Below are 23479 nucleotides of genomic sequence, written 5' to 3'. Positions count from 1 at the left end.
TGGGTATTTTAAGCCATATAGACCCCTCAAACTGACTTCAAATGTGAGGTGGTCCCTAAAGAAAATGGTTTTGTAAATTTTGTTGTAAAAATGAGAATTTGTTGGTCAACTTTTAACCCTTAGAACTTCTTAACAAAAAAAATTTGATTCCAAAATTGTGCAGATGTAAAGTAGACATGTAGGAAATGTTATTTATTAACTATTTTTATCACATAACTCTCTGGTTTAACAGAAAAAAAATTAAAAATTTGAAAATTGCAAAATTTTCAAAATTGTTACCAAATTTCCAATTTTTTCACAAATAAACGCAAAATTAGTGACCTAAGTTTACTACTGTCATGAAGCCCAATATGTCACAAAAAAGCAATATCGGAATTGGTAGGATCCGTTGAAGCATTCCTGAGTTATTACCTTACAAAGGGACACTGGTCAGAATTGCAAAAAATGGCCAGGTTATTAAGGTCAAAATAGGCTGGGTCATGAAAGGGTTAAGGCACACAGGAACGATTTTCCTCTTAAACAGTCTATTCAGTTTATTTACACAGCATAAATGGCATAAAGTATAGTCCATTTCATTACATCAATGGAACCTGTTATGATCACCAGTCTGTTCCAACAGCAGATACACTTGTCTGCATTTTTCTACAATCCCCTTGTCTGAGGTTACCTTCCAAGAGCTTCGCTCCACAAGCTGACTTCTTGTCAGTCCTGGCTTCCAGAGGAACTACCTTACTGGGATAACTGACACGTACTCTGAATTGCTTGACAGGCTTCAACCTGTCAGTTCGAGACCCTCAGAAGGACAATAGCTTTCCTCAACTTGGACAACCATCACGGACTCTGCAGGCACGTCCTCCTATATGTGCTATCCAGGAAACCTGTCGTCTTCCAGGACCTTCCAACACAGAGACCATGTGACCAAACAACAGTCTCATTATATCCCATGAGACACATGCATTGATGGGAGGTAGGTGGTTAGTGTTAGCAGGGCTTCCGGCGTGTCACTTTACTCACCCATGCTGCAGTCAGTTCTCCCCTTTCTTGTGCTCCGCATGCTACCAGCAGAGCACAGCGGCTGTGCTTTCACTTTCACTTTACGGCCGGCAGTCACAGTGCGGGAAGCAGAGACTGCAAGGGACCTGACGGACACCAGAATGTAAGTATGTGCTGTTTGTTTTTTTTTAGTTTTACGCTTGTAACCAGGGTAAACATCGGGTTACTAAGCGCGGTCCTGCGCTTAGTTACCCGATGTTTACCCTGGTTACCCAGGGACCTCGGCATAGTTGGTCGCTGGAGAGCTGTCTGTGTGACAGCTCCCCAGCGACCACACTACGATTTACCTAGGATCACGGCCAGGTTATATCGCTGGTCGTGATCGTAGGTAAATCGTATAGTGTGACGGTACCCTAAGTGCAAATCCTGCTTGCTGCACTCTGATGCAGATCCTGTCTGCTGGACTCTGATACGAACTTGGTCCGCTGCACTCTGATATAAGCTTTTCCTGCTGCTCCATTCAGTCTGTCCTCTGGGTCCAGCTGCTACGCATCCGTACGTCTGTCCTTGAGTGGCACCTAGCATTCATCGGAAACCAAGTCTAACCTCCCCATCAGAGGCTCTAGTGAAAAGTCAGGTACTCGCTTAGTCATGCCCCTCCAGGTTCTCCACGGTCCGTGGAACAGTGGTTCCACAAACCACGTCCGTGACAGTTAGCCAGGCCCGCCCAGCTCTCCAGCTAGCCTGCAAGTCCAGCCCCTTATAAACTAAATAAAGCTCATGGAACTACAGGTCCCAGAGCAACAATCCAGGCTTACAGCGCAGAGGACCTCCGCCTCTGTGACACATACCGACCATTCACAATAACGCCAGTCACTGTCTCACAGGGGATAACATCTGATATTTGATAACTAGGTGACTGCATTATTTACAAGTATTACTTAGAAAATGATCTTATTGCCATGGATTTCTTTCAGATTTTATGAGGGTACTTACATTATTTTGTTTTGAGAACCAAACCGATACTACCAATGCCACTGGAGCTCACATATCTAAGGAACAAGCTAGTGTGTGCAAGTGAGGAGGGGGGGTAACAGGTCCAAATTTAGCCCTGGGTCCCAATGGACTCTATTAAGCCGCTGAGGGTAAATGAAGTACATTTTAAAAAAAACTGAACTGGGGAGAAACTGGGGAGAAAACATAAAGCCTCTTTAAGACATTTTCATTCGAACACTGTTCGATTGCATCATTGTGCTGTAGTTTTCTTCTCTGACCCAATTATTTCTGTAATCTGTAGTATTATAATTCAAATGCTGAAGAAGCCAAGAACTTTCCATGATTTACCAGGGAAATCAGCATAACACAGAACAAGCGTATTAATAGTTTCAGCACACGCCAGTCTGATGGAAAAATTTCTGTATGAATACAATAGAGTGAAGTGCAACACCAAAGCCTATTGGTCATTTAGTGGAAAGGATTTAAAGAAGGGTGTGTTCTTAGTAATGTTAAAAGAATAGGAGCTACTGAAGACATCCACTCTGAGCCCTGAGAGACGGCTGTGCACATACTGAAGCTCCTGGTGTCCTAGTTATACAGAAGACACAAGAGATGGATGCCAAGAAGACAGGTACACGTGCCCTGCTGAACCCGGGGGAGGAGAATGAAATGGTAAGGTGACATTCAATATGAAAAGAAGATCACAGTATCATAATATAACTCTTCAATTTACTAATATTACTTACTAGAGTCCTGGGTAAAGTTAAGTAAGATGAATATTGTCATGGTCATGTATTATAAACAGGTGTGGACATAATATTGTTGCAACCTTGGCAGCTGCTCAGGGGCCATTTCTACCTCCAAAGCAGAAAGCAGCTTCTGTCATAGACACATTATCGGACTGCAAAGGGCCAACATACTGTTCTTGCACAAAGGCGCTCTTCTGCCTGTGTTCGTCCCCAAAAAAATATATGTGATGTCTATAGTGAAAACTCTTTGAAGCAACTAATCCAGAAAAAAGTGAAAGGGTACATACCCATATACGTGAAAAAAAAGTTCCATAATCTGGACCGAAAAAAAGGACAAGTGCCATGCGAGTGTCATGTGAGTACAATGCGATTTTCACACCTAGCATCCGATTTACACCCCAGTGCATTGCAATTGCTATCCAATGGCAATGTGATTTTAACATGAGCTTTTACATACAGCAGCTCGCGGTCATTTACACATCATTTTCAAAGGGAATGTTCGTCAAAACACACACACACACACACATATATATATAGTACAGACCAAAAGTTTGGACACACCTTCTCATTTAAAGATTTTTCTGTATTTTCATGACTATGAAAATTGTACATTCACACTGAAGCTATCTAAACTATGAATTAACACATGTGGAATTATATACTTAACATAAAAATGTGAAACAACTGAATTTTTTTCTTATATTCTAGGTTCTTCAAAGTAGCCACCTTTTGCTTTGATGACTGCTTTGCACACTCTTGGCATTCTCTTGATGAAAAAAAAAAAACACCAAAAAACTACCTTCACACAAGGCCAGTAAAATGCATGTAAACTTTATTAATAACAATAAAACAAGTAATCAGTAATGGGTATAACACCACAGCACAGGCAAAATGGTGGGACACCCAGGCAGAGACCCCAATAATAATAGTTATAATAATCTTTCCATAGTACAATAAACCATGTGCAAATGTGCCATGTGACCATATACAAACATGCCAATAACAATGAACAAATAAATAATACAAGTGTATAGATCAACAATAATGTAATAATTACCTATGGAGCACTCCTGGGGACCCACCACACCCGACGTGCATTTCGCAATGAAATGCTTCGTCCGGGGGTGATTGAGTACTGGCCAGTGATAGTATATATATCCACAAGTACCAATAGAAACGGTACTTAGATTTGGATTAATAATGAAACACACCTGTGTCAGCATGCGCAATTGAGGTATGCGGAGGCCAAGAAGATAACACCCTATTCACAAAAAGGAGCGGAAGGGTCAGAGAAGAAGCGGCGCATGCGCACCATATTAGCAACCAGCATGAGTCCATGGTTACCATCTCCTTCTGAGCCAGATGCAAGGCCCCGAGTCATATATCCTGACGTAACATCCGGCGCACTCAATCAGGCAACCATAGCAACCATCAGAAAATATCCGGCGGACCAGCGCGAGAACACACCCCTTCTCTCTGAGCGCCGGCTGTAGAAATCCACATCATGCATCTGATGCATCATACGGTGAGCCCGATAAGGTAACCAAAGCACCTAAAAAGAAAAATCTGGCGAACCTGCACGAGACTGCATAAACACACCACGCAGGCGCTAGGGCGGCTGTAAAAGACATACAAAAACAATATCTCACAAAGGTACACAGCGATCTATAAGGGCCATGATAAACATATAGCCCATGGCAAAAAACAATAAAAAAACACATGCCACACAACTGCAATCCCATTGCAACAGATTGCAATAATGCTAAAAAAGTGCATTCAGTGAAAGTTGAAAGTGCGTAGTGAACACGAAAAAGAAAATATAATATAAATATATAATATACTGTGAAAGACATCATGATTATCAATAGTCATGAATAACACAATGGCATAGTAATATAATCACATAGATATATATCAAATGTGAAAAAAACACACAATGTGAATATCTACAGAGCCATATATAGAAAACCAATAACATATATAAAAGATTAAAGATGAATCATAAAATTGACTCAAATATGAATTTTGCACAATATAAAAAAAAATATATACAGAGGGGCAAAAAAGTATTTAGTCAGTCAGCAATAGTGCAAGTTCCACCACTTAAAAAGATGAGAGGCGTCTGTAATTTACATCATAGGTAGACCTCAACTATGGGAGACAAACTGAGAAAAAAAATCCAGAAAATCACATTGTCTGTTTTTTTAACAATTTATTTGCATATTATGGTGGAAAATAAGTATTTGGTCAGAAACAAACAATCAAGATTTCTGGCTCTCACAGACCTGTAACTTCTTCTTTAAGAGTCTCCTCTTTCCTCCACTCATTACCTGTAGTAATGGCACCTGTTTAAACTTGTTATCAGTATAAAAAGACACCTGTGCACACCCTCAAACAGTCTGACTCCAAACTCCACTTTGGTGAAGACCAAAGAGCTGTCAAAGGACACCAGAAACAAAATTGTAGCCCTGCACCAGGCTGGGAAGACTGAATCTGCAATAGCCAACCAGCTTGGAGTGAAGAAATCAACAGTGGGAGCAATAATTAGAAAATGGAAGACATACAAGACCACTGATAATCTCCCTCGATCTGGGGCTCCACGCAAAATCCCACCCCGTGGGGTCACAATGATCACAAAAACGATGAGCAAAAATCCCAGAACCACGCGGGGGGACCTAGGGAATGAACTGCAGAGAGCTGGGACCATTGTAACAAGGCCTACCATAAGTAACACACTACGCCACCATGGACTCAGATCCTGCAGTGCCAGACGTGTCCCACTGCTTAAGCCAGTACATGTGCGGGTCCGTCTGAAGTTTGCTAGAGAGCATTTGGATGATCCAGAGGAGTTTTGGGAGAATGTCCTATGGTCTGATGAAACCAAACTGGAACTGTTTGGTAGAAACACAACTTGTCGTGTTTGGAGGAAAAAGAATACTGAGTTGCATCCATCAAACACCATACCTACTGTAAAGCATGGTGGTGGAAACATCATGCTTTGGGGCTGTTTCTCTGCAAAGGGGCCAGGACAACTGATCCGGGTACATGAAAGAATGAATGGGGCAATGTATCGTGAGATTTTGAGTGCAAACCTCCTTCCATCAGCAAGGGCATTGAAGATGAAACGTGGCTGGGTCTTTCAACATGACAATGATCCAAAGCACACCGCCAGGGCAACGAAGGAGTGGCTTCGTAAGAAGCATTTCAAGGTCCTGGAGTGGCCTAGCCAGTCTCCAGATCTCAACCCTATAGAAAACCTTTGGAGGGAGTTGAAAGTCCGTGTTGCCAAGCGAAAAGCCAAAAACATCACTGCTCTAGAGGAGATCTGCATGGAGGAATGGGCCAACATACCAACAACAGTGTGTGGCAACCTTGTGAAGACTTACAGAAAACGTTTGACCTCTGTCATTGCCAACAAAGGATATATTACAAAGTATTGAGATGAAATTTTGTTTCTGACCAAATACTTATTTTCCACCATAATATGCAAATAAATTGTTTAAAAAACAGACAATGTGATTTTCTGGATTTTTTTTTTCTCAGTTTGTCTCCCATAGTTGAGGTCTACCTATGATGTAAATTACAGACGCCTCTCATCTTTTTAAGTGGTGGAACTTGCACTATTGCTGACTGACTAAATACTTACTTTTTTGCCCCACTGTATATATATATATATATATATATATATTCATATTTATATATACATACATATATACACCACACAGTATTGAGAAATATGAATGTGAAAAGAATTAAAAAATGCATGGGAAGTACATGGGCACAGACACACAACCACAACACACAATAAATATAGACATGAACAAAACCAATAAGGTAGAGATATTGAAGATTTAAAAAAATCCAAGAGCCAATACGTGGCGACAATAAATTTCATAAATATGCATATTCCGTTCCAGTTCTCAATATTCAAACGAAAATCCATAAGTACCAACACTAGGGACCTAAAAATAAAATAAAAATAGAAACAATATAAAAAATATACAAAAAAAACAGCTAAAACCAAGAACAAAAGAATGCAAAAATCAATATATAATGAAAACCAAAATAATATATATAATGTGTATATGTGTAAATCTATATATCACAAGAATACAGGAGAGCCAACTTCAGGGGCTATATAGGTAGGAAGGGAACATAACTATTGTGGTCATTAAGACCCAGAGGAGTAATAGTGTCCAGCTTGTATATCCACCTTGCCTCCCTCTGGGCCAACATCCTCTTCCATTTCCCCCCCCTAAGTCCAATAAAGACCCGGTCAATACCTTTAACATGCAATCCCTTAGGATCACTTCCATGTAAGGCATTAAAGTGCCGTGGAATAGGTTTTAGTCTTTGAGCGTCCTCTTCTGTCAATGCCCCCTCAATGTCTAACACATGCTCCCGTACTATTCTACGGAGCTCTCGTGTGGTCATCCCGACATAAATGAGGCCACATGGACAGGTTGCATGATACACCACTGCCTTGGTCGTGCAAGTGATGGTATGAGTGATTTGATAAATTTTGTCCCCTTTTGAGTTGGAAAAATCAGAGGCCGTTTGGATGTTACAACAGGCTACGCATTTACCACAACTTGTGCACCCCCACTTCGGACCCTTAGACCCAAAAATGAAATTGAGGCAAGGTCCTTTGTGATGGCTATGCACCAGATGGTCTCTCAGGCTATGTGAACACCTAAAGGTAATAGAGGAACTTGGTCCAACACACTTGGCAAAGACTTTATCTGTCATAAGCACAGACCAATGTTTACTGATGGCCCTCCTAACATCATCACTCCTAAAATTGAAGTCCAAAATACAGCATACCTGATCCGTGTTTCTGTCCATCTTTCGTTTCTGCAGAAGAGTATTCTTTTGACTATAATATGCCCTCTTAATGAGCTTCAAGAAGTAGTCACTGGGAATGGTTTTCACTTCACAGGTGTGCCCTGTCAGGTTTAATAAGTGGGATGTCTTGCCTTATAGATGGTGTTGGGACCATCAGTTGTGTTATGCAGAAGTCTGGTGGATACACAGCTGATAGTCCTACTGAATAGACTGTTAGGCTGCCGTCACACTAGCAGTATTTGGTCAGTATTTTACATCAGTATTTGTAAGCCAAAACCAGGAGTGGGTGATAAATGCAGAAGTGGTGCATATGTTTCTATTATACCTTTCCTCTATTTGTTCCACTCCTGGTTTTGGCTTACAAATACTGATGTAAAATACTGACCAAATACTGCTAGTGTGACGACAGCCTTAGAATTTGTATTATGGCAAGAAAAAGCAGCTAAGTAAAGAAAAACGAGTGGCCATCATTACTTTAAAAAATGAAGGTCAGTCAGTCCGAAAAATTGGGAAAACTTTGAAAGTGTCCCCAAGTGCAGTTGCAAAAATCATCAAGCGCTACAAAGAAACTGGCGCACATGAGGACCGCCCCAGGAAAGGAAGACCAAGAGTCACCTCTGCTTCTGAGGATGTTTATCCAAGTCACCAGCCTCAGAAATCGCAGGTTAACAGCAGCTCAGATTAGAGACAAGGTCAATGCCACACAGAGTTCTAGCAGCAGACACATCTCTACAACAACTGTTAAGAGGAGACTTTGTGCAGCAGGCCTTCATGGTAAAATAGCTGCTAGGAAACCACTGCTAAGGACAGGCAACAAGTAGAAGAGACTTGTTTGGGCTAAAGAACACAAGGAATGGACATTAGACCAGTGGAAATCTGTGCTTTGATCTGATGAGTCCAAATTTGAGATCTTTGGTTCCAACCACCGTATCTTTGTGCGATGCAGAAAAGGTGAACGGATGGACTCTACATGCCTGGTTCTCACCGTGAAGCATGGAGGAGGTGTGATGGTGTGGGGGTGCTTTGCTAGTGACACTGTTGGGGATTTATTCAAAATTGAAGGCATACTGAACCAGCATGGCTACCACAGCATCTTGCAGCGGCATGCTATTCCATCCGGTTTGCGTTTAGTTGGACCATCATTTATTTTTCAACAGGAAAATGACCCCAAACACACCTCCAGGCTGTGTAAGGGCTATTTGACCAAGAAGGAGAGTGATGGGGTTCTATGCCAGATGTCCTGGCCTCCACAGTCACCAGACCTGAACCCAATCGAGATGGTTTGGGGTGAGCTGGACCGCAGAGTGAAGGCAAAAGGGCCAACAAGTGCTAAGCATCTCAGGGAACTCCTTCAAGATTGTTGGAAGACCATTCCCGGTGACTACCTCTTGAAGCTCGTCAAGAGAATGCCAAGAGTGTGCAAAGAAGTCATCAAAGCATAAGGTGGCTACTTTGAAGAACCTAGAATATAAGACATAATTTCAGTTGTTTCACACTTTTTATTAAGTATATAATTCCACATGTGTTAATTCATAGTTTTGATGCCTTCAGTGTGAATGCACAATTTTCATAGTGATGAAAATACAGAAAAATCTTTAAATGAGAAGGTGTGTCCAAATTTTTGGTCTGTACTGTATATATATAGATGTCAGTGACACACACTTATATATACATGTTTTTATATTGCATAGATAGATAGAAGACAAGCCGGAAATACATCTGTTGAGTTCTGTAAATTCACTGCAGGAACCGACAGGATAGAAGAGATGGATTACATACAGTAAATACATATAGAATATGTAGATATATAGATGTCAAGTGACAAAAACAATTAGTACATTGTGTGTGCAAATTACTGGACATGTATTTAATGAAAAAAGATTATTTTATGGAAAGAAGGGCGTGGGCTCCCACGCAATTTTTGCAACCAGCAGAGGGAAAGCAAATGACTGAAGGCAGATGTTTATAGCCTGGGAAGGGGATAATACCCATGGAGCTTCCCAGGCTATTAATATCAGATCACAGCTGTATACTTAGCTTTTACTGGCTATTAAAATAGGGGAGCCCCCCAAAAATGACGTGGGGTCTCCCTATAATTAATAACCAGCAAAGGCTATGCAGACAGCTGTGGGCTGATTTTAATAGCCTAGGAAGAGGCCATGGATATTGGCCCCCCTGGACAAAAACATCAGCACTGAGCCCCCTCAGAAAATGTGTATCTCTAAGATGTGCCAATTCTGGCACTTAACCTCCCTCTTCCCACTTGCCCTGTAGCGGTGGCAAGTAGGGTAATAGTTGTGGGGGTTGATGACACCTTTGTGACATCAAGTCCCAAGGTTAGCAATGGAAAGGCATCAATAAGACGCCCCTATTACTAACCTCATAGTCGTCAAATTGTTAAGAAAACACAGACACCCAGTAAAAAATACTTTAATTGAAATAAAGACACAGGCTCCTTTCATATTCTTAAATAAACCATACATACAACCACACTAATTCCTGCAAATCCCTCGATCTCCTGTAATAAAAGTAAAATAACAAACCCACAATAAACCCATGCTTGCCGTCGTTATGTCCCACGCAGTAATACATATCTGGGGAATATACAATTTTCAACCAGGACTGTGCCAAGATGTGATTGTTCCGGCTGAAAATCACTGGTGAATGAGAGAGATGCTGGGAGCAGAGCTTCAGTGACTTGCGGTGACGTCACTGAAGCTGCGCTCCCTCACAGCCTGATCTGCGGTGACCTCTGGACCGTGGGAAAATGCACTGTGCTTTTACTGTACATCGCACATGAATTATCGGTGTGGAAAAAATGAACAGCACTCACATGGTGTGAGTGCTGTGCATTTTTTTCTCACGTCCATTGGCTTGCATTGGCGAGTCTCATCTACGATACGCTGCAAATCGCAGCATGTTGCAATTTTTTTCTGTCCGATTTGAGCTCTATGATTTGAGCTCAGTGGTCTGTTGAAGACATTTATCTAGTAAAGAATGGTTATATTTTGATATAGTATGTATTATTTATTTTATTTGCTTATATAGCACCATCATATTCGCTTAACAGAAATCATTATCAGCGTCCCCATTGGGGCTCACAATCAGTATGTCCTTTGAGTGTGGGAGGAAACCCACGCAAACACAGGGACAATATATAAACTTTTTGCAGATGTTGTCCTTGGTGGGATTTGAACCCAGGACCTCAGAGCTGAAAAGCAGCAGTGCTAACATAAGGTATTATGTACAGTACTCAATGGTATAGGTATGATTTATGTGCAGTAGTGTTTGGTATATGTAAGATGTATTATGTGCAGTTCTGGGTGGTATAGGTATGAGATGTGCAGTACTATATGGTATATGTATGATGTATCATCTGCAGTTCTGGGTGGTAAAGGATGTTAGGGAAGGAGGGATTTCTATTTCTCCACAGGTTTTTCTGTCTTTTGTACCCAAACTATGATGCAATAATCATAGCAACAGACTGCTTGTTGTCTTTCCAAATAGTCTCTAAAATTTATTGATAGGGTGATCTTTTATAGTAAAAGATCAAAGGGAAATGAGGCATTACACAATAATCTGGCAGAAATATGAGCTATACAATAAGTTGTAAAACACAGCCTGAGGCCATAAAAATATCCACACGTAGACAGATGATAACTGAGAACATAGGTCATTCCTCTATAATGCTATTCTTTTGTATTTTATTCAACTTAAGAGATAGAAATTAGCCATTTCTTTCACATTTCCCCTCATTTTATCATCTGATCTACCTTGCCCTCGCTGATCCCTTCCTGTTACTGAGTGTGATGGAGTATGCGACAGAGCTGAAAGAGACACCAGGCCGATAAACAATCCAACAAGATTTATTGGAGCAGGGAACTGGGACAACACAAGTCAAAGTAATTCTGCAGCGTCCGTAATGAGTCCACACAAAGGGGGGAACAGTTGCGTGGACGCCACTTGGTAATCCGACGCCAGGGAAAAGACAAATAATCCTGGGATGGGTTCACTGGATCCAACAGATGAGGGGCATAACACCATTCCACGTGGCAGCTTTTAACCCTCCACACACGGGCACCAGGATCTCGTCTCAGCATAAGATCCCAGCCCTTCGCAAGCCACCACACAATAACAGTCTTCAGATTCAGTCCTTAAAACCAGTAGGGTGGTGAGACATCACAATTCCATGTGGCAAAATGATCTCCAATCTCCATACATGATACCAGAATCCAGCTGCAACTGCAGATCCTTGTCCTTCAAAGGACACAGCATTGACTAACAGAACATGTGGCTTGTTGTCCTACCACTCTTAGTATCCATGCCCAACAAAGGGGCTGATCCCAACACCCAGCCCATTAAACATAGCTCCAAGGATTAAGAACATTCCAGAAACCCTGTCTGCAGTCCCTCTACAGGTTTGTGTGTTGGAGATGCCCCCTGCAGAAGGAAACAATGACAAGCATGCCCCCACCAGATACAGAAAAAGGAATGCTAATGTAACCCTGATTATAGTATAGTCCATGTGTACAGGCTGGCGGTGACACTCTGTTACACTCAGGCTTGCAAGATAACCCTACTTCATGAAATTCATGGCTTACCCTATAGTGTGTCATGGGATACAAGTCTTACTGCGTATCCATTCATATCATACTTGTGGGTCAGACCTTCTGTCCCTTCTAACCCTATTTCTATCAAGGATCTACTATGAGGGGATGATATAGATATATATTTATGACATATAATATAGACATTTTTATTAATATATTAAAATATGTGTTAGAAAATAGAAAATAGTTTTTATTTGTTAGCATAATTCATAGAGTCCATATTGTCCAAGTATTTGTAAGTTCTTTGTGGATTCTTGGCTCCTATCACACCGTCGGTCTTCCACAAAACATACAATCAGCCAAATCTACAGAAGTTTGCTTTTTGTAAAATATGCATTCACGTTGGAGCGCAGTTATAAAGGAAGTCATCACTTGGATTTGATTTATCTGAGAGTCAGTATCGATTTTAGCTTTACGTTTACCTGGAAAACATTTGCAATTAGAATTGAGAATTTTCTTTATACACATAACAAATAACTTTATCATCTCTGCAGTGATATTTATCACAAAAACTGCTAAGGAAATGATTACATCTGATATTCATCCACCTATTCCTTTGAACAGGTTCAAGGGATTTAACCATGGGAGCCATTCAGGGAGGGGTAAATCATCAAGTGAATTAGCTTTTCGCTCCCCTTCCTTTATCATTTCATTATTATTATTATTTATTATTATTATTTATTTATATAGCATCATTAATTCCATGGTGCTGTACATGAGAAAGGGGTTACATACAGGGTTATAGATATCATTTACAGTAAACAGGTTTACAGTGACAGACTGGTACAGAGGGGAGAGGACCCTGTCCTTGCGGACTTATATTCTATTTCATCTTGCTCTATATCATGGGTTACGCTCATTAGTCCTGAAGGATCTATGTGGTGGCAACATGCAGGTTTAATGTAGTTAGAGAGGTTACCCTGTAAGGGAAATAGGTAGGTAGTGTTTTATACAGATAGTGTTGAGAATTCTAGTGAGAATTGGTAAAATAAAAATAAAGGTAATGTTTATTACTTTGATCGAAGAAAGTCCTAAAGATAGTATACCGGTAAAGGTTGGTTCCTGTTTATAGTCTATTTATGAAAAGTGAGTCATATATTTAAGTAAATATAAGAAACCGGCAGGACAACTCAACTATAGGTCACTTGCCCGCCCTGACACCTGAAGACACAGTGGCGTATAGAGCCCGGGTCATGATAGAGACCCTGTGAAATGGCTTGAGCCACCTGTCATACAGGATAGTGTCCCACTTACACAAAAGGACAGAAACCCTGTAAGTACCTTGTTGGACATCTATAGGCAGCAAGGAACTACACACAGCGCTAGAGGGAATGCTTCTAACCCCACCTGGTAAGGGGGAAATCCCAATCTGCTTCCAAGCCGGCCGGACAACCACCAGCACCTGTGATCCAGTACCATGGACTGTGGCTGCCTGAATTGCTCCAGTAAACAGGTAAAGAGACTGCAACCTTGTGTCCTCTGTTTCTTATTATACCATCTCCATCTACACACGGGAGCCCCGAGGACCAACTTCACCAGTGGGAAATTATACCATCCGGCTGCCATAACATCACCCCAGAGGACTTCTTTAAGCAGCGTTGTTCCCCACTGACCGAATACCACAGGTGGCATCACGAACTTTCCTTATTTCCACAACTCCTTTAAATACATTCCCCTTAACATTGGCACCCAGGGCCACGGACCAGGTCGCCGCCACCGTGACACATCCCTTTAAGTAATGGATCCAGTTCCGAGTACCCCACGGCCCTACCGGGCGACTCACTATCACCTGACAAAAACCTCTGTGACATGATGTGAGATAATTATGTATCATGGAATGCTGATTAGTAATAACAATGAGCTGTTTCATGTAGGCTAATTCAACATTCAGAGCATCAAATAAATAATCAGTTGTGGTAAAAAAAAGTCACCAAGTCGATGTATAACAACACATATTCATAGATACTTACCTTTGGAAGCTGTATGAAATCAATTTGAGGTAGCTGAAATGGGTACAATTGTCTGGCTGTGCACTTTGGTGGCACTTTCCCCATTTTTGTTCTCACATTTAGGCATACACAGATTATGCATCCCTGTACGAATTCATCAGCACCTTAAAGGAATTCTGGGGCTACCCAATTAGCTTTTATCTGACTTACCATTCCATCCTTAGGCTGATGCGTCAGTCCATGAGAAAGGGCACACATAATGAAGAACAGTGCCCTAGGCAGGTCATACTTACTGTCTGCTATCCAGGGATGCCACTAGGAATTTTGGGGCCCCATACTGGCAACATTTTTGGGGCCCCCTTAAGACTCTTCCCAGGTTCCACCCTAGCCCTGTCTTCACCCCTCGAACTGTCCACAGTCCTACCGCTCTCTCTTGGAAAAACTCCACTTCTCACCAATCACACATTAACAGTTCCCATCACCAGATCACACACATAGCCAGCAGCTTTTGCTTTGGCCAAAAGATTTTTTTAATCTGCCACGACGACAAGGTAGACTTTATTGGCCGGGCAATACTCTACACTAACCTATTAAAGGGAACCTGTCATCCCCAAAATCGAGGGTGAGCTAAGCCCACCAGCATCAGGGGCTTATCTATAGCATTCTGTAATGCTGTAGATAAGCCCCCAATGTATCCTAAAAGATGAAAAAAAGGTTTCGATCATACTCACCTGGGTGGGCGGTCCGATCCCATGGGCGTCGCGGTCCGGTCCGGGGCCTCCTATCTTCTTACGATGATGCCCTCTTCTGGTCTTTACTCTGAGGTTCCGGCGCAGGCGTACTTTGTCTGCCCTGTTGAGGGCAGAGTAAAGTACTGCAGTGCAGAGGCGCCGAGCCTCTCTGACCTTTCCCGGCACCTGACCTCTCCGGGCCTCTCTAACCTTTCTGGCCATACCCTCATCACTTCTGTTCCTAGATCTTCTGTCAGAAACACTTTTTTTTTAAATTGTTTCTCTGGGGTTTTTCAAATCATAGTTATGAGGGGTAGGGGTTGTTTGCAAAGGAAATATTTCCTCATTTCTCCCCACCGTAGGAATTAAATTTAGTGTTTAGGGCTGTTCCTTACCAGAGTGGAGAAACTGTGGACCCCTGTGGCAACCCAGATAATGAGTATAGAGGCAAAGCATCATACAAAAGTGAGCTAGTTTGCATCTGTGGAGACATGGGGATCAGCCCTCCTCCATGACCGGTACCCATGGTGACCCTGGCTGTTCAGGTGCACGAAGTCTCATCAGGGATAGAAGTGATGGGGTAGAAGAAAAGCTATATAAGCCAGGCAAGCAGGGTACTGTATTAGCAACAGATGTTGAGGCTGCAGACCTTGAGGACCCAGAAGAAATTTCCTTCTCACACATAACTTCGCAGCTTCGCTCTTATCAGGGCTGCTGCTAGAGGGTGGGGCTGATCTCATTTTCCCTTTACAGGGGCAGAGAAAGAAACAGACACAGACTGAATTTGTGAAGGGGGAGCTGCCTGTCTGTGTGGAGACGCTGCAGATTGCCTCACACAATCTCTCAATCTCAGTATTTTAAAACGGACCATGTCATGCAGAGGTTTTGATCCACGCTGCAACTTGCATCCCATAGTCATTTTTATCAATCCATGCAGCATGCCTCGTACTCAAATGTTTCCATTTGTTAGCATCCAAACATCCATTCCTTTGCATTTTTGCCCTTTCACAAATGTTAGAGCTTTTCTTAACTGCTTTCTGACTATGGTCAAGACCCACCAGGTCCTTCATCTTATATTTGGGAATCCATAGTCTGTCGTGACCTGGTGTGCCTAGCACCCATAACAGCTGTCAAAGGTAGTGACCCCAATCTTCAGCCCTGTTATGTATTAGCTGGATCCCACTGGTCTACTATGATAGCTAGCAATCCTGCTTTCAAAGCAATAAGCTGAACCGCAACTCTCTGTTCTGTCCTGATGTTGATGCACACTTTCCTGAACAAGTAGATATATATCACTATAAACAACAAAGTTCCAATCAAAGGTGCTAAATACGCCTCATACATCTGAATCTGAGTCCTCACTAGACTCTGAATATGCAACATCTATTCCTAAATCCACTACAATAAAATAATATTCATGCATGATATTATCTTGCCACCTTGGCATTTACATGGTGTGCAGAATTATTAGGCAAGTTGTATTTTGATCACATGATACTTTTTATACATTGTGTCCTACTCCAAGCTGTTCAGGCTTGAGAGCCAACAACCAATTGAGTAAATCAGGTGATGTGCATCTCTGTAATAAGGAGGGGTGTTGTCTAATGACATCAAAACCATATATAAGGTGTGCTTAATTATTAGGCAACTTCCTTTCCTTTGGCAAAATGGGTCAGAAGAGAGATTTGACGGGCTCTGAAAAGTAAAAAATTGTGAGATGCCTTGCAGAGGGAAGCATCAGTCTTGAAATTGCCAAACATTTAAAGCGTGATCACCGAACAATCAAGCGTTTCATGGCAAATAGCCAACAGGGTCGCAAGAAGCGTGTTGGGAAAAAAAAGGCATAAAATAACTGCCCATGAATTGAGGAAAATCAAGCGTAAAGCTGCCAAGATGCCATTTACCACCAGTTTTGCCATATTTCAGAGCTGCAACGTTACTGGAGTAACAAAAAGCACAAGGTGTGCGATACTCAGAAACATGGCCAAGGTAAGGAAGGCTGAAAAACTACCACCTTTGAACAAGAAACATAAGATAAAACATCAAGACTTGGCCAAAAAATATCTTAAGACTGACTTTTCAAAGGTTTTATGGACTAATGAAATGAGAGTGACTCTTGATGGGCCAGATGGATGGTCCAGAGGCTGGATCAGTAAAGGGCAGAGAGCTCCACTCTAACTCAGACCCCAGCAAGATGGAGGTGGGGTACTGGTATGGGCTGGTATCATCAAAGATGAACTTGTGGGACCTTTTCGGGTTGAGGATGGAGTGAAGCTCATCTCCCAGACCTACTGCCAGTTTCTGGAAGACACCTTCTTCAAGCAGTGGTACAGGAAGAAGTCGGTATCGTTCAAGATAAACATGATTTTATGCAGGACAATGCTCCATCACATGCCTTCAACTACTCCACAGCGTGGCTGGCTAGTAAAGGTGTCAAAAAAGAATAATGACATGGCCCCCTTGTTCACCTGATCTGAACCCCACAGAGAACCTGTTGTCCCTCATAAAATATGAGATCTACAGGGAGGGAAAACAGTCCACCTCTCAGAACAGTGTCTGGGAGGCTGTGGTGGCTGCTGCATGCAATGTTGATCGTAAACAGATCAAGCAACTGACAGAATCGATGGATGGAGGGCTGGTGAGTGTCATCATAAAGAAAGGTGGCTATATTGGTCACTAATTTTTTGGGTTTTGTTTTTGCATGTCAGAAATCTTTATTTCTAAATTTTGTGCAGTTATATTGATTAACCTGGTGAAAATAAACAAGTGAGATGGGAATATATTTGGTTTTTACTAAGTTGCCTAATAATTCTGCACAGTAATAGTTACCTGAACAAACAGATATCCTCCTAAGATAGCCAAATCTAAAAAAAAAAACACGCCAACTTCCAAAAACATTAAGCTTTGATATTTAAGAGTCTTTTGGGTTGATTGAGAACATAGTTAATGAAAAATAATCCTCTAAAATACAACTTGGCTAATAATTCTGCACACAGTGTACTATCTAGAGTCCAATTTATATGTCCAGCTTTTGAACAATCCATGAGGGTGAGTTACTATATGACAAGAGTGTATTCTGCGCCTATACTCATGAACCGAACATAGACACTTTTCACACAGCATGTGGTACACACGGTAAGCATTTGTCTGATAATTCAACCACATCCATACACGAAGTCTTTTTGTGCTCTCCTCCCCACATCTTATCAAAATGCTCTAGTGCTAATGGACAAAAACTTAAATCACATCTATCTGTGGTATATGTTATTTGGCTCACTATATCCTCTAATTCATGTCCTATCTGAGTAGTGGGTTGCACACCAAAAATGATCATTTATGTTCACATAGATTATCTTCATGTAATTTTTTCCACTTCACTAGAACTCCCACTCAGTACTTTCCTGTGCGTTTTTTCAAGTAGCAATGAACCGAAGAGTTTTATCTTGCTCACTGATTTTAATGAGAAGGCTATTTATACACTGAGCCCACATCATTTAGTCATCATATATCACCAGTGCTGCTTACTACCCCACAACACAGATTCAGCAATATATCAGAACCACAGCATAATCAGAACAGTTCAGCACAGCACTATCAGATAGTATAATTAGCTAAGGAAAGCAGAATAAAAGTAATAAGCAGAATAAAAGTAATAAAGAAACATAGAACAAGTATAGCAGAGAATAGCAGACCAGGATAAAGACAATTTAATTGCAATATTTACAGTATTAATAAACATTGACATTGTTATAGACAGACAGGAACACTGTTATAGGATATAGACAAAACAAATGGAAAATCATCACACTTCGTAATGAAACAAACACTTGTTAACAGCACTTAAACAAACAACACACAAACAAGAGATAATAAATAACAGATATTTTCTTTTACCTGAGTGCTTTCCAGTTACAAATCCCCAAAGACTCACTCTAAAAAGCCTCCTTTCCCAGAGAGAAAAGTGTGAGTAATAAATCTACTAATTTACCCAGGACCTGGTTTTCTGTTCAGTAGGGAGGCAGTCAATTATTCATCTGATATGAAAGCCGAAGGGGAATATTATATCCGACTGAAGGCCTCCAAATTGTTAGAGGTTTTTCTGTCTTAGGTACCCAGGCTATGAAGCAATAATCAGGGAGACAGACTACTCGTTGTCTTTCCAAATAGTCTCTAACGTTTATTGATAGGGTGATCTTTTATAGTACAAGATCAAAGGGAAATGAGGCATTACACAATAATCTGGCAGAAATATGAGTTATTCAATGAGTTGTCAAACACATCCTGAGACACAAGATACGTTACATGAGAAATTGTGGGGGGAATTTCCTTATGTCAACATGTCCTGGTTCAAGAGTTGAAGTTCTCAAGAGAATTCGGGCTGAATCCACAGAACGTGGGGTGATTATTACAGACTATATTGCTATAAAATTGGAAACTACAATATGTCCTTGACAACTTCTGGAAATTGAAGGGGCTGACCACTGGCCATAAAAATATCCACACGTAGAAAGATGATAACTGAGAACATAGGTCAATCCTCTATATTGCTATCCTCTTGTATTTTATTCAACTTAGGAGATAGAAATTAGCCATTTATTTCACAAGGTACATGTGCAGTAGTATATGGTATATGTATGATGTAGAACTATTAATTTTATAATTTATATATAAATAATAATATATTATATAATATATATAATTTTTATACATAAAAAAATTCCAGAAAAAATATGCAAATACATATGAAAAGACTAGGGAAGATAGCTGTGCCTGTCCCTGGAAAAATTCCCTTCCTGACAAGGGTGGTAAATTCCCTTTCCGACAAGGGTGGTAACATCGTCATTTTGGATACTAACCAGTACGTTGCATTGTGTAATTCTATTTTGTCGGATTCCACAACCTATGAGGTACTGAGAGGTGACCCTACGGCAACTTACTCCGAGAGGCTGTTAGCTATATTGACAGAAGCTTTAGACAATCGTCTAATATCAAAACAGGAATTTGATTTTATGTTTCCTAAGTTTCCTACCATTGCAACATTTTATCCATTCCCTAAGATCCATAAGGGCTATACCCCGTTAAAAGGACGCCCCATAGTCTCCGGGATCGATGCATTATGTCAGAATATAAGTGTTTATCTGGACAATGTATTACGTTCTTTTGTTACAGCTTTACCATCATATCTTAGAGACACGACTGATCTTCTTAACAAAATTGAAGATATACGGATTGATCCTGACACCATCATTGCATCTATTGATGTAGAATCATTGTATAGTAGCATTCCCCACAACAGAGGCATTCAGGCTACTGAGTACTTTTTGAAAACTAGGGGTACTCATTTTCGGGCCCATAACAGATTGATTATTGACTTATTGCAGTTTACACTAGAACATAATTATTTTCTGTTTGGCGGTAAGTTCTACCACCAGCTCAGGGGCACGGCTATGGGGAGCCCTTGTGCCCCCACTTATGCTAATTTGCTCCTGGGCTGGTGGGAGGACACCGTCGTTTTCCAGGACAAGGATGTCACATGGTGCCCCAGGATCGTGTTCTGGGGGCGCTATATCGATGACATCCTCGTCCTGTGATCTGGGGACGGCCCCTCTTTTGAAAGCTTTGTTGCACACTTAAATGTGAACGATCTGGGTCTCAGATTTACCTGTGAGGTGGGGGGTGACAAGATTTCTTTTCTTGATCTGTTCATCTCTAGATGCCCGGATGGACATCTGGGCACTTCGATTTTCCGTAAACCCACAGCATCAAATAGCCTGCTACGGTGGGAGAGTTACCATCCCCTCAGCCTTAGAAAGGGTATCCCTAAGGGACAATTCTTAAGATTGAAGAGAAACTGCTCATCTTTGGTGGATTTTGAGTCAAAGGCTAACAATTTGAAAAAAAGATTTAGAGAGGCGAGGATATCCTCCACAGGTTATCAATGAGGGCTGTAGACAGGCTATGGCCTGTAACCGTACTGAACTCCTTATACCGAAGCCTCGGGATGATAGATATCAGATGACGCGTCTTATTGGAACTTTTGACGATCAAAACCATAAGGTCATGGGGATTTTGAAACACTTTTGGGGCATTTTGAAAGCTGACCCTGACTTAAGCGGTATCATTTCATCACATCCCTCTGTGACATTCAGAAAGGGGAGATCTGTACGTGACTTCGTGTCTCATAGCCATTTTAGTACACCAAAACCAGTAGGCACCTAGCTTGATCGCCGTGAGCAGGGTACCTTCAGATGTGGTTCGTGTAAATTTTGTAAATTTATTACAGTAAGCAACACCTTTACGAGTGCCGTCACGGGCAGAACCTTCTATAACAGGTCTTTTGCTAATTGCAAAACGGCAGGGGTCGTCTACTTGTGTACATGCACGTGCCCGCTGAACTACATAGGTAAAACAAAGAGACCTTTTAAACTGAGGACAGGGGAACACATTGGCGATATCCTACATCAACGGACACCCCTGTGGCACGCCATGTCAACGAAATTCACACGGGTGATGTGGGGTCTATTTCCTTTAAAACCATCGAGACGGTTTCCCAATCAGAGAGAAAGGGTAACTGGGATAGGAAGATTATCCAGAGGGAAACCAGATGGATTTTGCTGATGGAATCTGTTAGTCCGGGGGGCCTGAATGAGCAATTAAACTTTGGTAGCTTTATCTAAAATTAAGCTTGGTCTCGTCACACATAACTGCTCTGTCTTGCCGACGCCATATTTGTCCTCACAGACCATGACGTCTTATATTACTTGTCACCCTTGGTTGGTGACTGCCAGAAGTTATTGTTAGTTTATCTTTTTAAAATATCCTTAGACCAGATGGTCGAGCGTCTGTACTAGACTATAATGTCCTATCTGTGCCTTATATTTTCCTGGATAAATTTGAAGCACTGTTACTCCATGCCACTGTATAATGGCTCCTAATTTGTTATATTGTATAAATCTCGTTACATGTACGAGGGCCGTTCTTTATATAGTGTTTTACACTTTTAGTAAGTACTCCGTACCTTTTGCGGTTATTTTATAACTGGCATGGTGAATAGTGTGTATGCCAGCTACTCGCACATCTGAACTTTATCTGTGCAAATGTACTCTTGGGTGCCTGTCATATAAGGTTTCTCAGATTTATTTTTCGTACAAACCTTTATACAGGTATTGGTTAAGTCCTCCGGGCAGGATTCATTGTGCGCCTGCGCAGTGCTTTTCATTTCAAGTGCTGTGCTTTAGCGGTCCCTGCTGGGATTTTTTCACCTCATCCTTTGCCGGTCATGCGCATTGCGATTTGGCGTTCATCAGCGCAGCCGACTTAGGAACTTTCCGTACATGCGCACTGGTGCGCTCCTGCTACCCCGGACGTGCTGTGGTTACTTCCGGGTCCTTGGCATATATACTATAGAATGCCGACTTTCGCACGGCTTTCTTCGGACTGCGTGCGGCGCTCTTATTATCTGCGGCTTCCGCGCCCATCAATGGCATTTCCCCTGATGAGCTCCCCTGTACTGCCATGTGGGTCGAAACGCGTAGGGAAGAGACATCTGTCTCCACGAGATAAGTGATTTTTCATTCATACCTGTTTGCTGCGAGGCTTATGGAGTGTTTACTCTTGCTGATATTTAAACCGGACATGGGCTACTGAGTATTTTATATATCTCTGGCGTTTGTTCTTACTCTCTGGCTATACCCTGTACTTTGGCAAGGACTTATAAGTGTTACTACTCATTAAATGTCCTGTCTGGCGGTGACACCACTAGGTCACTAATTATGTACAGGTTATTTTACTCTTTCATCTATTTAAGTACGCGACACCACTGAAATGTGCTTGATGAGAGTGATTGTACTATAAGATTTGCTTTATTTGAATCTTAGAGACACAAGAAAAATATCAATTTGCCTCCTCAGGCAGTGATGCCATGAGGCTATTATAATCATATCTGTAACCCTCTTATCGATATCCTTCTAAATATACAGCACTATTGATTATTGGCTGATAAGAGCTAACTCACCATTAGGTGCGCTCCTTAATTAGCTACGAAAGCATATCTACCCGTAGTACATACTGTGACTAAACTAAGTCAATAAGAGCTAGTGTATCATCTAAACACGCTCTAAAGTAATGTTGAGGGTATGATATCAATATCATCTAACACGCTCTAAGAAGGAACGTAGAGGGCACGATATCAATATCAATACCTTCAGTGGTTATTTTTGTGACCCTCTAAGTTTGGTTATTTTTGTGACCCTCTATTTGTGGTTATTTTTGTGACCCTCTATTTGTGGTGTCCGGTACTCTATTGATACTGTCCTACTGCATTGCAGGGATTTCCTGGTTGTGTACCCTGTATTTGCTGAGGGATTTATGTTTTATTTCCCTGCATTATTGCTATTTTTTCAGTATCACCACTATACTGTTTGAGAGGCGCTACAGTGTTTAAACTTCTTTTATAACACTGTCTTTCTTTCTTTTTTTTTTTTTTTTCTCTTCTTCTTCCTCTCAGAGTACATCTTTAGCTCACAATATATGCCAGTGTATATATATCAGCCTTATTGTGATATTATTGGTTCTATAACCTATAGCAGCACAGGTATTCCACTTTT

General features: G+C 41.4%; 1 protein-coding gene across 3 annotated transcripts in view; it reads left to right on the top strand.

Annotated features, from left to right (window-relative positions):
• The first annotated feature begins 2528 nt into the window (after positions 1–2528).
• Positions 2529–23479, top strand: part of LOC138638123 (probable cation-transporting ATPase 13A5) — a 553152-nt gene continuing 532201 nt past the window's right edge. For 2 of the 3 annotated variants that reach the window (XM_069727148.1, XM_069727150.1), the window contains exon 1: positions 2539–2661. In XM_069727148.1, coding sequence (XP_069583249.1) covers positions 2602–2661 — 60 coding nt within the window. In that variant the 5' untranslated portion in view covers positions 2539–2601. Of the gene's footprint in view, positions 2662–23479 lie in introns of all 3 variants that reach the window. The other variant, XM_069727147.1, reaches the window with a different exon arrangement.

The sequence above is a fragment of the Ranitomeya imitator genome, chromosome 5 (genome assembly GCF_032444005.1).
Source record: "Ranitomeya imitator isolate aRanImi1 chromosome 5, aRanImi1.pri, whole genome shotgun sequence".
Taxonomy (NCBI): Eukaryota; Metazoa; Chordata; class Amphibia; order Anura; family Dendrobatidae; genus Ranitomeya; species Ranitomeya imitator.
Note: the sequence above shows the minus strand (reverse complement) of the source record. Positions and strands in the feature narration are given on the sequence as shown.